The 15,884-nt window shown below is 39.4% G+C and overlaps 1 protein-coding gene across 1 annotated transcript; it reads right to left on the bottom strand.

Moving 5' to 3' along the window:
• Positions 1-7,295: 7,295 nt before the first annotated feature.
• Positions 7,296-10,878, bottom strand: LOC133024825 (hepatic lectin-like). The gene is made up of 9 exons (XM_061091990.1): positions 10,818-10,878; positions 10,433-10,498; positions 9,420-9,485; positions 8,601-8,696; positions 8,305-8,370; positions 8,104-8,166; positions 7,753-7,904; positions 7,552-7,676; positions 7,296-7,473 (listed from the first exon to the last, which is right to left on the bottom strand). Exons 1-9 carry the CDS (start codon positions 10,876-10,878, stop codon positions 7,296-7,298), a joined length of 873 nt encoding a protein of 290 aa, XP_060947973.1.
• Between the last annotated feature and the right edge of the window lie 5,006 nt (positions 10,879-15,884).

Genomic DNA, 15,884 nt, shown 5'->3' with positions numbered 1-15,884 from the left:
AGCAGATTCATGAAGTAAAAACACACAAGTACATCACAAGACATTTCTAGTTTCTTTCACTGTAAAGAAACAATAAACAGAACAACCATCATCCAAATATTCATGAATAATTTAATGTTATAAGAATCACTATTGACACAATAACTGTTTTTCTAATGCCAGGATGTGTTCTCTCTCTTTCACTCAAGGTAGAGGAAGGAGGACTCTTCCAGGAAACACACACACACATTAATGATTACATTTCCACACACTTAATAAAGGTTAAAAAAAAAAATCATTCCAGTAAGGGCGCATGCATTACATTTCTTTATGCTGGATATATGGTGCTGTCTGGTAAAAGTGTACAGTTGCAACTAGGGCTGCCGCGATTCGTCGACGTCATCGATTACGTCGACGCTGAAAATGCGTCGACGCGTATAAAATGCGTCGACGCATTTTTTCTTTAAACCGCTGGGCACATGCCGCCATAGACTATGCATTCCGCGGCTGGGGGAGCAGTCGCCCCGGCGCCCTCCCCTCCACGCAGCCGGAGGCTCGGTGTGCGGCCCGCCTCAAGTTGTTGTTTTTTTTGGGGGGGGGGCGCCTCACGGCGTCGCTGGTGCGGGGGCTTCCTCTCTCTTGGACCGCGGGCCGGTGTCCGTCGCAGGTGCGGACGGCGGCCCGGCGCGGGTCGGGTCCTACTCGCGTCACCTCAGCTACGGCGCCCGCGGGGGGAAGCCTCCGTTCGCGCGGGGGGGGGGGGGGGGGGGCCGCTAGACTGAGTCCCGAACATGTGGACATGCTGACATTGTTACATTACAACACACATGTCTAACTGACGTTTGAGTTTGATTTTGTGCTGGACACCATTGTTTCTTATACTTTAAAAATGTTGCACTTTGTTTAATATGCAGACCTAACTTTTTTATTTTGATAAGGGGTTAAATAGAAACTTTGATATCTTTTTGAGTTGCACTGCTGACTTAACTTATAAGCCCTCTTTTTTATTTATTTTTATCACGTTGGAGTTGCTAGTTTAAACCTACAGTTTTGCACTTTAATATTTGAGCCTTTCTTTACATTTTGTTTTGTGCTGCATTATACGATGACATACAGTTTGTTGTTGTCAAAATAAAATTAATTGAAATGAATGGTCAATTTGATTTTTTTGGAGGAAAATTAGTCGTTTAGATCAATCGACTAATCGATAAAATAGTCGTCCGATTAGTCGATAGAAAAATAGTCGTTAGTGGCAGCCCTAGTTGCAACCAGGAATCTGTTTTGTAAAAGCTTGACCTGTGCTGTGGGTCTTTGTGATTCCCTTAGTATAAGACATACTCAGCTGTAATGTTATAAACCTGCCTAGCAACTCATTACATTTTCCTTCCGATGGAGACTCTCCCTGTGTCTGGTGTTAGTTAGACATTCTTGCCGGGCTGCATACAGTTCCTGATGCTCTTTACACACAGACGCACAGTTTAAGCATATAATCAAACAAAGGCTAGTTTTTCTACATCATTCATAGTTATGGTTTAACTGCGTACAGTGATAGAGGTGTGTACACGTGCAGACATGAAACTTTAGCGCATGCAATAAAAGTGAAAGTCACATTTTTAAAGCTCAGTTTTTGTTTTCTTGTCGGAACCTTTCTCCTCCTTGTGGAAAACTTTCCCATCAGCCTGTTTTTTCCACCTCAAGGTGACGCCACTCAGTCCGTTCTCCTTCAATCTGTCCTGGAGCTGAAAAACAGAAATGGCAGCTTTTTTAAATACTTTTAACAGATTCCTTTGCTCTCTAATACAAAGAGTTATGTGTTTTTAGTCAATTCAATTCTATTTATATAGCGTGTAAATCATAATAGACATCATCTCTAGGAACTTTACATAGAAAGTCAAGACTTTCAAATGTATAAAGAAACCCAACCGTTCCCACAATGAGCAGCACTTTGGAGACTGTGGAGAAAAAACTCCCTCATAAACTGGAAGAAACCTCTAGAGCCAGACTCAAGGTGGGCAAGAAGGAGAGGGGGGGTGTAAAAGAGGGAAGAGAAGAGAGAGAGATAGTGGGAGGAGAGGAGGCTGGAAAAGAGGGGATGGAAGAGGAAGACAGGGGGCGAGAGAATAGAGAGCGACAAACAAGAGAGATAATTATTAATGGAATGATGTTATTAATAACAGCACTAATAATTCATCATATAATAATAATAATAATGATAATAATAATTAAAAGGAGAAGATTTAGTATAATAATTGTCGTTTGTCTGAATCCTGCAGCTCCGGACAGCATCAGGTCCCAAAGTAACATTTTCTTTTGAGGTATTTTTGGTCTTTATCAGAAAGATAATATTTACATGGACACTGCTCTTTCGTGGCAGGAGCTGTAACTGCTCAGCTACCAAGATATTTGTCTGCTGGAATGTTTGTATTTTGTGATCGTCACATAGCAATCATGCCAAAATCAGGATTCATCTTTCCTGGTCTCAAATACAAAACTGCAGATCTACATGAGCATTTCCTGGAAGAATAATCTGTCAACAGGATTATAACTCTTCTTTCTTCTGGCTGCTTTGCATTGTAGAACATCTGTGACTGGAGTTTTATTGACATTCACTCCTTCATGGTTATTTGGCCCCATGAGACGAATTGTTATTTGTGAATGTGGGCTATACAAATAAAACTTGATTGATTGATGAATGATTTGATGATGTCAAACTCTGTAATACATTTGTCCAGGGTCTATGAAGGAGTTATTGTTTCAGGGTGTATTTTGGAGACTTGCCTGTTTCAGAATCTGTTCTTTCTGGTCATTCAGATCCACAGAGGAGCCCTGTATCTTCACCCTCACCAACGTCTTCACTGCTGCTTAGACAAAGAAGGAGAAGAGAAACAGAACACGTTTAATGTGATCTGTGGTTTTGTGAAACCTACAGTTATTCCTGTGGAGATAGAACTACTCAGATCTTTGATTTAAAACACAGAGTGAGGAACCTCTGCTCTCTGCAGGGTTCCTACAGGTTTTAACAAGATAAATGTAAGACTTTTTAAGACCTTTTTAAGACCACTTTGAATAGAATTTAAGACCTATTTCACGACCATACTGGCAAAAAGTATGAAGGAAAATTACTATGAACGAAGAAATAAGTCACAGAATTACTTACAAAGTAAATTTATACCCGTTCAACATAAGAACAATAACAATACACAAGTCAAACAAGCTTTAAACATGCATTAAACATGCATTAAACATGCTGAAATAAATTGAAATAAAAGGATGTTCCATAAAACATGTCCAGAGAAGGAAATTAAACATCACATGGAACACTACAAAACCTCTAACTTCTCAGCTCTGCTGCCTTGGACACAATCTCCTTATCAATTGTCTCAAGCTCAGCAAGCTTCTCCTTGCAGCCCCTCCTCAGGATATTTTACCTGGCGATGAGCTCGGCCATCTTGCTGCCAGCCTTGCCCTCAGCTTCTTCTGAAAACCTGTCTGCATCTCTGGCCAGACCGTTAGACACCTCTAGGGTGGTTTTCCTTCTCTTTTTCAGTTCCTCCAGCTAGTTCAACATAAGAACAATAACAATACACAAGTCAAACAAGCTTTAAACATGCATTAAACATCCCATCGAACACTACAAAGATGTGAATGCAAAAAAGGAGTATCGCGGCTCCGGACCACTCCATGGAGAAGGAGGAGGAGACGTTTCTTTCCCTCTTAACGGCGACACTTTATTTTCTCGCTGTACAGCAGCAGCATCACTCCCATCACGCTGTCAGTGGTCATTCACTTTATGTTGTTCACACATTTTAACTCCTTTTCCCAAGAGTCTCACTGTGTGTCTCTCTGAGTGAATGAGTGGGGGCGGAGCCCCGGGGCCTGTGTGTGTGTGTGTGTGTGTGTGTGTGTGTGTGTGTGTGTGTGTGTGTGTGTGTGTGTGTGTGTGTGTGTGTGTGTGTGTGTGTGTGTGTGTGTGTGTGTGTGTGTGTGTGTGTGTGTGTGTGTGTGTGTGTGTGTGTGTGTGTGTGTGTGTGTGTGTGTGTGTGTGTGTGTGTGTGTGTGTGTGTGTGTGTGTGTGTGTGCTGTCTGGGGGAACACGCACACACACACTCATTCGCCCGCACAACACTGAACAGGTAGCCGCTGCAGAGCCGCGGGTTGCGACCACAGACAGTATTGCGACCCCTGGCTACGGCGAAAGAACGATTTGTTTACGGTTCCACCGTTAAAGAGATGCCGACGTCAAAACATAAGTTCCGCTTCACATTTCCACCTCCCGGACACAGTTTGAGAATCCATACATTTTTAAGACCTGGCCGAATCAAATTTAAGACCTTTTAAGACATTTTAAGACCCCGCGGGAACCCTGTCTCTGGGCTGCACGTTGCCTACAAGACAGTCTGATCAGGCCTGTCAGAAAATTCACAAATAAGCAAATAAGCAGCAATAAAAATACAAAAAAGATTCTCACTTGGGACGCTGTAGCAGACAAAAGGTTTTCTTTCTTCACAGGAAATTAATCTCCATTTTCCTCCCTTGTTAAAATTTGCAACACCACATACGACTTCCATCGAGCCAAGTAGGGTACCACCCGGGAACCAGGAGCTGAAAGAGAAGTGACTCCCGTCGGACCAGTAAATCTGAGGATCTCTGTACAAACCAATCCATGCCTCATTATAGCCATAGGGTACAAAGCTCTTTATCTTGTTGTTGTCAGCGTCGTTCCTCACGGTGGCCAGATCTGTGAAGTGTTCTCTGCAGTGCTTCTGAGCCTCAGACCAAGTCTTTAGTGTATTCACTGGCACAAACTCGAATCCTCCTGCAGCTGAGTCTGAGAACAAAAGAGGGATTGTTGAGATCACACAATGGATTTCTAAATCATATCTTAAACATGATGTTGTATCGTAAAGATCAATATAAAGCACAACATTACCATTGTAGCAGACAAATGGACGCCGGTTATGGCAGAAATAATCATGCCATTTTCCTTCTCTATTCACATCCACACAGTACTGATCAGCTAGATGATAGTTTGGTTGGTAAGCGTTCCAGTTCCTGTATTCAGCTCCACTCTGGTTGAACCCATCTGACCACTTCCAGTCCACATGACTGTACAGGCCGATCCAAACCTTAGACCAGTGACCAGCAGCAGGAACTGTGTCTTTCAGTTTCTCCATTTTTTCAGCGTTTCCCACAGTAGCCAGGTCGGTGTACTTCTCTCTGCAGTAGCTCTGAGCTTCAGTCCAAGTCTTTGCTTCAGACACAAAGTGGTACTGGTGGAGGAGGCAGGTGGAGAAGGTGAGGCACCCTGAGGAGGAAACCAGTTATTTTTGTTACGTATGAGGACTAATCTCTATATTCAGATTTCTTGTTAGACATCATACAAACAGTTAAATTCACTGACCTGAGAGACACAAGACACCAAAGAGGATCCGGTCCATCCTGATGCTGCTCGGTGGACTGTCTGTCCCAGTGTCCACCACCAACACCTAACTGATCCAGCTCTAGTGCAGCTTTAGGGAAATGTAACTCCAGCTCCTCCTCTGCTACAGACAATAGTCAGTGTTCTTTATGCAAAAAGGCAAAGATGCAAACAATTCATGGCGTGTAATCAAACTTTGACGCCACGCCACTGTCACACCGTGTGACTAAAAAAAAATCCGTCAGTCAGTTTTTATCTACATCTTGTTGTGATGACACTCATCTCAATCAGAAGTTGATCCGATGAAAACCCTGGTACAAGTACATCACAGAAAAAGTGTGGAATATGGCCAAAATGGCCACTAAATGCAAAATAGCAGGCTTCCTGTTGTGTTTTTCCAATTGCATCTAGAGACTTTTTTGTTTGTCTGGTCATGATACACCTGTATATCGAATTTTGTGAAGACCGGTCAATGTGAACAAGTTCCAGGGGTCTCGGGGGCACCGTTGAGCCATTTTGCGACGCCCATTGAAAATTCCTTCAGAATACGTAAATTTTCACAATTTTCTAACTTTCTGCAAATTTTGATAAGAATTTGAGCATGTTAACGCCTCAAAAAGCCAATTAATTTGCCTGAATAATAATAATAATAATACATTTTCTCCACTTACTAACTTTCTGCAAATTTTGGTAAGAATTTAAGCATGTTAAAGCCCTCAAAAAACCAATTCATTTGCCTGGATAATAATAATAATAATAAATACAATTTCTAGGGCTGCAAAGCAGCACTGGGCGGGCCCGAGCACATGCATTTTGAAGTGTTGCATGCGTTTTGCCTGAAAATAATAATAAAAACAAAGATTCCTTTGATATTTGACTGGCTCAGCATCAAAGGATTCATGGTCAATGTATAATAATAATAAGAAGAAGAATTATGAACGTGACAGCTCAGGCCAGTGTTTTCAACGTCTTCCTCAAGATGCCTTTCTTTTCTTTGTTTTAAAAAAGGCTACGGTGCAAACAAGCATTTTGTTTGGCAAAAATTGGATCATTCACAAATACAGAAATAAATGAAAAAATGGCCACTAAATGCAAGATAGCAGGCTTCCTGTTGTGTTTTTCCAATTGCACCTAAAGACTTTTTTGTTTGTCTGGTCATGATACACCTGTATATCGATTTTTGTGAAAACCGGTCAATGTGAACACGTACCAGGGGTCTCGGGGACGTACCGTTGAGCCATTTTGCGACGCCCATTGAAAATTCCTTCAGAATACGTAAATTTTCACCACTTACTAACTTTCTGCAAATTTTGGTAAGAAGTTGAGCATGTTAAAGCCCTCAAAAAGCCAATTCATTCGCCTGAAGAAGAAAAAGAAAAAGAATAATCCTTACAATAACAATAGGGTCCTCCATGACCTTTGATCAGTGCTCGGGCCCTAATAAGAACTGACTCCAGGTCTGTAGAGAGAAGCCAATGCAGAAGTGCCTGAAACTTGTATTCTCTCAACCGACCACCAGAGGGCGACTCCACTGGTTGTTTCTATAGAAGTCTATGAGAAAATGACTCAAAATAACTTCTCACCACATTAATAAATGTCAGTAAACATTTTTCCAGAGGAGGTTAAGAAGTTCTCAATCTCTAGTTTTTCACACAAACACTCAGAATAGACTCAACAGGAAAGAAGAAGATATTATATATAATTTTTAATATTCATAGATTTTATATGAGGCAGGAGTAGACGTCACTTTAAAAATACAAGGAAACTGAAGAGAATATGAGACTCTAGATATAATTCAAAATTGTTTATGTCTGGAGAAGATCTTCATTGATAAAGCATCATGCCTCAGTTTGTGAAATCGGCTGAGGACTCGAGCTCAATCTGATCCAACTGGATTTCAGCCACATGCTTTTTCTGGTTTCTCACAAATACTTTTTTGAGCCCATTCGCAAAATTGATCGTCCCAGGACTTCATGTCCGTGGCTCCTTCTTTCTCCCCCATCCTCACACAGTCCTGTCCATCAGGATTCGACCATTTCTGGTTGTTTGGCTCGCCCTCACGCCAAAACGTCAAACTGTGAAACACAGAACCGGATCCATGAAAACCTTCATTCTGACGTCGATGACAAAAAGTATTTTTCTCAATAACAAACCTTGGATGCAGTTTTGTGTTGTCCAACCAAATCCATTCACCCTCTTTCTTTGAGTCTGTCAGTCCGATCCAGAACAAGTCCTTAGGTGTTTCCATTTTTCCTCTCACTCTAGACGCCAGGAATCTCTGAAGAGGAGAAGGTGATTTATCTGTGACGATGTGATCAAATATGAGAACATCGACCTGCAGCAGTGTTTTATACCTGCTCCTCTCTGCTGTTTACCACAACCAGGTCTCCACTCATTGATGTGCATTGTGTTCTACTCTGAGTCCAGGATGAAGTTAACGAGGAGAAGAAGTAACACTTTCCCCCGTGTGGCTCCCAGTCGTCCTCGCACCTCGGACATGTTTCATCTTTGGAGAGATAACAGCAAAGGAAATCACTGGTGACTTTAGATCTGGAAACTGGAGGACGCCTCCTTCGTGGGTCGGGTCGACCGCGTCCTCTGAAGGATGCAGCCGCTGAACTGAGAAACAGCTGAAGTGACTGAATCCATCAGTCACTTCAGCTGTTTCTTTAATCATCATCAGGAGAAGCTCATGTGTGACTTACTTCTTACTGAAGGAGGTTTACCTGGCTGCTCCACTTTGCACAGCTCTGTCTTACTGAGTATTCCTGTTAAACAAAATGTATCTTTCATCAGAATCGTCTGAACAGAGAAGAAGCAGAAATGTGAAGAAACTACTTTAAGAGAAAGTGAACTTGCTGCGGATGAAACCTTAAAACCTTCAGAAACAGAATGAAGATGTTTACCTGAAAGATGTTCAGCCACATCTTCAAGCTTTTGGAGACTCTTCTTGGTTTGAGTGTTTTCAGAAACTGATTAGAAGAAGACAATCTCATCAGTTAAGGTTAAACCTTTATTTGATAAACGATTCAGTTCTTGATGACGAGCAGGAGAATCATTAACTTGACATGTTGTTAAATTCCATTTGTTGATTTAAATCCAGCACAAACAAACATCTAAAAGTAGAAGTTTTAATTTCAAGAGGTGTCTGGACAGATTTAAGGACTCGTTCTGAAAAATGTACTCTTGGAATCAAACTCACGGGTTACACCAAGAGCTATGATGGCAGCTGCCAGGAGAACACTGAGGACCAGCAGGACCACTCGCTCCGATGTGACCCCCGATCGCCTGCTTGATGCTGCAGGTTGTTCAACAGCAGAAGAGAAATATGGAGATAAATGTCTAATATTCATAATAGTCTTTAAAGATGAAGTCCCACTTTCATGTCTTTTGTTTTTACAGTCGACCAACAACCAACAGAAATCAACCCTAACAGATTAAAGATGAATTTGTAAAAACCAGGAGCGAGTGTAGCCGACAGGAAGTAGAAGTAGAAGGCTCGACTTATTCTTTGGAGTTGACTATAAGTATTTCTCTGTCACTTCCTCATTTTGTTTATTTTTTCACACCACTAACTTAGCCACACACTTTTGTACAGGAAACACACGCAGATAGTTTTTACAGCTTCTCTCTTAATCTTTTAAGTAGAATTGAACTTCCATTTTAATCAAGAAGTGGCTTCAAACTGATGCAATTTACAAGAGCGTAAAAAATAATTTAACGGCAGGAAAAAAAAAAAAAAAATGTGATTGAACTCAAGGTTTAGGACAGGAATGTTATTTTAACTTTAGTATACACAACATTATGGCTGCAACTAACTAATGTCCATTATCATTTGATCTGCAGATTATTGTTCCTATGATACAAAGTCAGAAATTAATGAAAAGGTCATTAGCTGTGTCTTCAGAATAAACAATCAAAAACCAGAAGAAATGAAAATCGATAATAGTTTTTTTTCGTAATTTCCTTTGAAAAACGTGTGACATGATTGCTTAAATAGTTTGTGCAGTTTATCACTCACCAGGTCGCTGAGTTTTCGAGTAATTGATGTTGCAATAAGTGTCCTCATCTGTAGAGGGTGTGGCCACTGCAACACAAAAATATACATATATGTACATTTATGTTGTGTTGGTAAAAGTGTTCATGTTTCTGTCGAACAGAAAACCACAAGGAATGAATCCTGGAAACTTCTGGAATGTTTCAGTTTTACAAAATGGAAAAACAGTGAAGTCAAGTCTACCGAGTCGAAGACTGATGAAAAGGAACAATTTCCAAATGAACAACTCACTGTTTTAACATCTCAAATTCATGACAATAATAATAATAATAATAATTATAATAATAATAATATAATAATATAAAACAAGGTGTACGCTCAGAATTCAGAATTATACTTTAAAACTCACCATCTGTGTTTCCCCTCGCTCTTGTGGACTTAATATTATAAAGAACTTCAGCTTCAGCCATTTTCCTGCTGTGGGATCATCAGTGAGGATGAATTTTGAAATATATTTAGTTTTGTCTGACACCTGCTCGAAAACTGTTGTACCCTTTCCTGTCAGACTGAAATGTGCTGAAGGCTCTAAGAAGACGTGTCGTTCCTCCAGACCAGATCATTAACATAATTCACTTCCTCAAGTTCTGGTCAAACGAATATTTGTAACAGTGACGTCTCAGACCTGAGTGTTGTAATCAAGTTTGATGTTTCACAAAGAAAGTGATGAAGTGGTTTATTTCGAGTAAATAGAAATTTCCAAGTATTTCAAAAAAAATTATATACCTTAGTTAAGAAAATTCCTGTTCAACAAACATTAGTTAGATAATGGACTAACTAATGTCCATTATCATTTGATCTGCAGATTATTGTTCCTATGATACAAAGTCAGAAATTAATGAAAAGGTCATTAGCTGTGTCTTCAGAATAAACAATCAAAAACCAGAAGAAATGAAAATCGATAATAGTTTTTTTTCGTAATTTCCTTTGAAAAACGTGTGACATGATTGTTTAAATAGTTTGTGCAGTTTATCACTCACCAGGTCGCTGAGTTTTCGAGTAATTGATGTTGCAATAAGTGTCCTCATCTGTAGAGGGTGTGGCCACTGCAACACAAAAATATACATATATGTACATTTATGTTGTGTTGGTAAAAGTGTTCATGTTTCTGTCGAACAGAAAACCACAAGGAATGAATCCTGGAAACTTCTGGAATGTTTCAGTTTTACAAAATGGAAAAACAGTGAAGTCAAGTCTACCGAGTCAAAGACTGATGAAAAGGAACAATTTCCAAATGAACAACTCACTGTTTTAACATCTCAAATTCATGACAATAATAATAATAATAATAATTATAATAATAATAATATAATAATATAAAACAAGGTGTACGCTCAGAATTCAGAATTATACTTTAAAACTCACCATCTGTGTTTCCCCTCGCTCTTGTGGACTTAATATTATAAAGAACTTCAGCTTCAGCCATTTTCCTGCTGTGGGATCATCAGTGAGGATGAATTTTGAAATATATTTAGTTTTGTCTGACACCTGCTCGAAAACTGTTGTACCCTTTCCTGTTAGACTGAAATGTGCTGAAGGCTCTAAGAAGACGTGTCGTTCCTCCAGACCAGATCATTAACATAATTCACTTCCTCAAGTTCTGGTCAAACGAATATTTGTAACAGTGACGTCTCAGACCTGAGTGTTGTAATCAAGTTTGATGTTTCACAAAGAAAGTGATGAAGTGGTTTATTTCGAGTAAATAGAAATTTCCAAGTATTTCAAAAAAAATTATATACCTTAGTTAAGAAAATTCCTGTTCAACAAAATGTAACTTTCATCGGAATCGTCTGAACAGAGAGGAAGCAGAAATGTGAAGTAACTACTTTAAGAGAAAGTTACCTTGCTGCGGATGAAACCTTAAAACCTTCAGAAACAAAATGAAGAACTTTACCTGAGAGAGGTTTTGCCTCACATTCATCTTAAAGCTTTTGGAGACTCTTCTTGGTTTGAGTATTTTCATAAACTGATTAGAAAAAAAACAATCTCATCAGTAAAGGATAAACCTTCTTTTGATAAACGAGTCAGATCTTGATGACGAGCAGGAGAATCATTAACTTCAATTTTGTAAAATTCCATTCGTTGATTTTACATCAACACAAACAAACATCTAAAAGTCAAAGTTTTAATTTGAAGAAGTGTCTGGACAGATTTTATGACTCGTTCTGAAAAATGCACTTTTAGGAATCAAACTCACGGGTTACACCAAGAGCTGTGACGGCAGCTGCCAGGAGAACACTGAGGACCAGCAGGACCACTCGCTCCGATGTGACCCCCGATCGCCTGCTTGATGCTGCAGGTTGTTCAACAGCAGAAGAGAAAGATGATGGAGATAAATGTCTAATATTCATAATAGTTTTTAAAGATGAAGTTCCACTTTCATGTCTTTTGTTTTTACAGTCGACAAAGGACCATCAGAAATCAGCCCTAACAGATTAAAGAGCGATTGTAGGTATGCTGTAAATTAACTTCTGGACCACATCCTGATAGATGGCAGCTCATTCTTCCATAATCAATGCTTGGACTTTGTCAGAATATGTGGGTTTTTGTTTGTCCACCCGCCTCTTGAGGATTGACCACAAATTCTCTATGGGATTAAGGTCTGGGGAGTTTCCTAGCCATGGACCCAAAATTTCGATGTTTTGTTCCCCGAGCCACTTAGTTATCACTTTCACTTGATGGCAAGGTGCTCCTTCATGCTGGAAAAGCCATTGTTCGTCACCAAACTGTTCTCGGATGGTTGGGAGAAGTGGCTCTCAGGGGATGTTTTGGTACAATTCTTTAAACATGGCTGTGTTTTTTGGCAAAATTGTTAGTGAGCCCACTTCCTTGGCTAAGAAGCAACCCCACACATGAATGTTCTCAGGTTGCTTTACTGTTGGCACGACACAGGACTGATGGTAGCGCTTACCTTTTCTTCTCCAGACAAGCTTTTTTCCAGGTGCCCCAAACAATAATACGGTAAGGGGATTCATCAGAAAAAAAATACTTTACCCCAGTCCTCAGCAGTCCACTCCCTGTACCTTTGCCAGAATATCAGTCTGTCCCTGATGTTTTTCCTGGAGAGAAGTGGCTTCTTTGCTGCCCTTCTTGACACCAGGCCATCCTCCAAAAGTTTTCGCCTCGCTGTGCGTGCAGATGCACTCACACCTGCCTGCGGTCCTTCCTGACCAACCTCTGCACTAGTGGTGCCCCGATCCTGCAGCTGAATCAACTTTAGGAGACGGTCGTGGTGCTTGCTGGACTTCCTTGGGCGCCCTGAAGCCTTTTTCACAACAATTGAACCTCTCTCCTTGAAGTTCTTGATGATCCGAAAAATGGTAAATTCAGGTGCAATCTTACTGGAAGCAATATCCTGGCCTGTGAAGCCATTTTTGTGCAAAGCAATGATGACTGCATGTGTTTCCTTGCAGGTAACTATGTTAACAGAGGAAGAACAATGATTTCAAGCACCACCCTCCTTCTTAAGCTTCCAGTCTGCTATTCTGTCTAAATCGGCATGACAGAGTGATCTCCAGACTTGTCCCCGTCAACACTCTTACCCGTGTTAACAATAGAATCACTGACATGATGTCAGCTGGTCCTTCTGTGGCAGGCCTGAAATGCAGTGGAAATGTTTTTTTGGGGATTAAGTTCATTTTCGTGGCAAAGAGGGACTTTGCAATTAATTGCAATTCATCTGATCACTCTTCATATTATTCTTGAGTATATGCAAATTGCCATTATAAAAACTGAGGCAGCAGACTTTGTGAAAATGTATATTTGTGTCATTCTCAAAATTTTTTGCCACGGCTGTACATGAGGGTCAAAATAATTTAAAGGCAGAAAACACATTTTATTTAGGAATGTTATTTTTTTACTTTATTATACAACAATATAGCTTCAACTAACCTATGTCCATTATCATTTGATCTGCAGATTATCTTTCCTATATTAAAAAGGTTTTTTTTGGTCATTTCCTTTGAAAAATTTGTGACACGATTGTTAAATTAGTTCCAAGCAGTTTATCACCCACCAGGCAGCTCTGCAGGTCGCTGAGCTTTTGAAGTCTTGACTTCAGGATAAGTGGGTGCATCTGTAGAGGGTGTGGCCACTGTAACACAAAAATATACATATATGTACATTTATGTTCTGCTGGTTAAAGTGTTCATGTTTCTGTCAAACAGAAAAACACAAGGGACGAATCCTGGAGACTTCTGGAATGTTTCATTTTTACAAAATAGGAAAACAGGGAAGTCAAGTCCACCGAGTCAAAGACTGATGAAAATGAACAATTTCCAAATGAACAACTCACTGTTTTAACCTCTAAAATTGATAACAATAATAATACTACTCTGAGTCGTCCATACAATAATTCTAATAATAATAATAAATAATAATAATAACCAGGGGTCTCGGGGGCACCGTTGAGCCATTTTGCGACGCCCATTGAAAATTCCTTCAGAATACGTACATTTTCACCACTTTCTAACCGTCTGCAAATTTTGGTAAGAAGTTGAGCATGTTAAAGCCCTCAAAAAGCCAATTCATTTGCCTGAATAATAATAAGAAGAATAAATAATCCTTACAATAACAATAGGGTCCTCCCTGACCTTTGATCAGTGCTCGGGCCCTAATTAAAGCCCTCAAAAAGCCAATTCATTTGCCTGAATAATAATAATAATAATAATAATAATAATAATAATAATAATAATTAAAGCCCTCAATAACTTCCTTAAAATGTAAGGAGCTATATTTTAATAAAAGATTGTGTTTAACGTGTACTTTGACTTTTTAGTTTGGTTCAAGTCCCATTCACTTTGGCTTCACTTTCATGGAGCTGACTTGTCGTCCGTCTTCAGTCTGTGAGAAGAACACGTTTCATCTTGTATTCAGGATGAATACAGCTTTTTCTTTTGTTTTAAGACAAATCGTGCTGAGAGACATTCTGATTCTATTTATTTGTTTATTCATTTATAAATGAATTGTTTAATTCAAATACTCAAATATCAGCTTGTTCTTCCTGTTTAGGATTTTAATCCACTTTAATCTGTGAACTCTTCTGCCATCGGTTCATGTTTCAGCCTCAGAGCACAAACCAATAACAGGATTTATAAGAGGAGAGATAAACATCAAAGACTCTTCGTCCTCTGACTCGACTCATTTAGTTCCTCGTCATAATTCTGAATCTTATCTCGACGCTGAGAGACTGAGAACTTCTCTGCTATCGTCCTGAAGCTGAAAGAGGGAGAGGGAAAGAGGGAGAGAAGCTCGGTCCCAGACGATCACTTCCTGACAGGACTTTGTTTTCATCCACAAAGAAACGAGTCAGACACGAATCCTCTGACTCTGAGTTTGTAGAATCTTCTGAAGAACTGATCCTGTGAAACAAAACCTCTGAATAAACATGTTCTCTCTCTTTCTGTTGTCTGTTATTGAGAGAAACTTCACTTCTCTTTCTCCTTTTACTCTCTCCTTTAATTCTCCTTTAATTACCTCACAGTAAAAAACAGGTTGTGAGAGTTTCTTGTAAACATCTTGATGGATGTTTTTTATTGAACCGTTTCCTGTCAGAGTGAAATGTCGGATTCAGCAGCTGAGTCTCAACTGAATCTTCTCACTGACATGAAGCAGATGAAGGTTTGGAGAGTGATTGTTTTTTATCTTTGATAAATTATGATAGGAAACTAATAAAAGTTGTCAGAACGAAGCTGTTGTTTACAACCTCTATGTGTGTGTGTGTGTGAGTGTGTGTTGTGTAACTTAAACTTTGACCTCTTCTTTCTATAACATTGCAACATTAACTATTTTTTAACAATTTCATAGATGTTTCATGTAATGATTGATTAAAAATACAGTTGTGTTGATCAGGTTGAAATATGACTTTGTACAATTAAACCTGGCCTCAAATACAAATCTGAATCCTGCAGATTTTTGTGTTTTTTCTTATCAGCCACTGGTTCAGGATGTTTTAGGACATTTCAGGTTATCAAAGCACTTCCTGTTTCATTTTATACGCCTGATAAAAGATCTATAGGCCTTAAGGACATATGAGTTTTAGTCTAGTTTTTATTTAACAACAAAAAATTCATATATATATCAGGTTTTCCCTCCTATTTATATTATTTTATCTTTGAATTTCCGCTAAAAGAACCAGTCAGTCATGTGTAGGAGCCTTTACACAGAGTATCATTCTATTTTATGATCTCAGGTCGTATATTGTGTCTATATATAAAGTATATTCTGTCAGTATCTCTTTATATTGTGTCTATTTATAAAGTATATTCTGTCAGTGTCCTGAGTTTATTGCACATTACCCCTAGAATACCACTAGAGGGCAGCACAGGACCAAACAAAGTAGCTTGAGTTTGTTTTCACCTTCAATCCTGATGCTCATTCAATGTTTTCAATTTTATGAGTTTTATTGTTCTCTGTCTAAGCTCACGACATCTT

Source organism: Limanda limanda, chromosome 18 (genome assembly GCF_963576545.1).
Source record: "Limanda limanda chromosome 18, fLimLim1.1, whole genome shotgun sequence".
Lineage (NCBI taxonomy): Eukaryota > Metazoa > Chordata > Actinopteri > Pleuronectiformes > Pleuronectidae > Limanda > Limanda limanda.
The sequence above is the reverse complement of the archived record's forward strand: the minus strand, read 5'-3'. Positions and strand labels throughout refer to the sequence as shown.

What these genes read in the sequence shown, in the direction of transcription:
- LOC133024825 (XM_061091990.1), bottom strand. Translation starts at nt 10,878, where the DNA reads ATGGCTGAAGCTGAAGTTCTTTATAATATTAAGTCCACAAGAGCGAGG. An exon ending in CTCGAAAACTCAGCGACCTG is followed by an intron (nt 8,697 to 9,419) that starts GTGAGTGATAAA and finishes AACAACCTGCAG; the next exon opens with CATCAAGCAGGCGATCGGGG. An exon ending in AACACAAAACTGCATCCAAG is followed by an intron (nt 7,474 to 7,551) that starts GTTTGTTATTGA and finishes TGTGTTTCACAG; the next exon opens with TTTGACGTTTTGGCGTGAGG.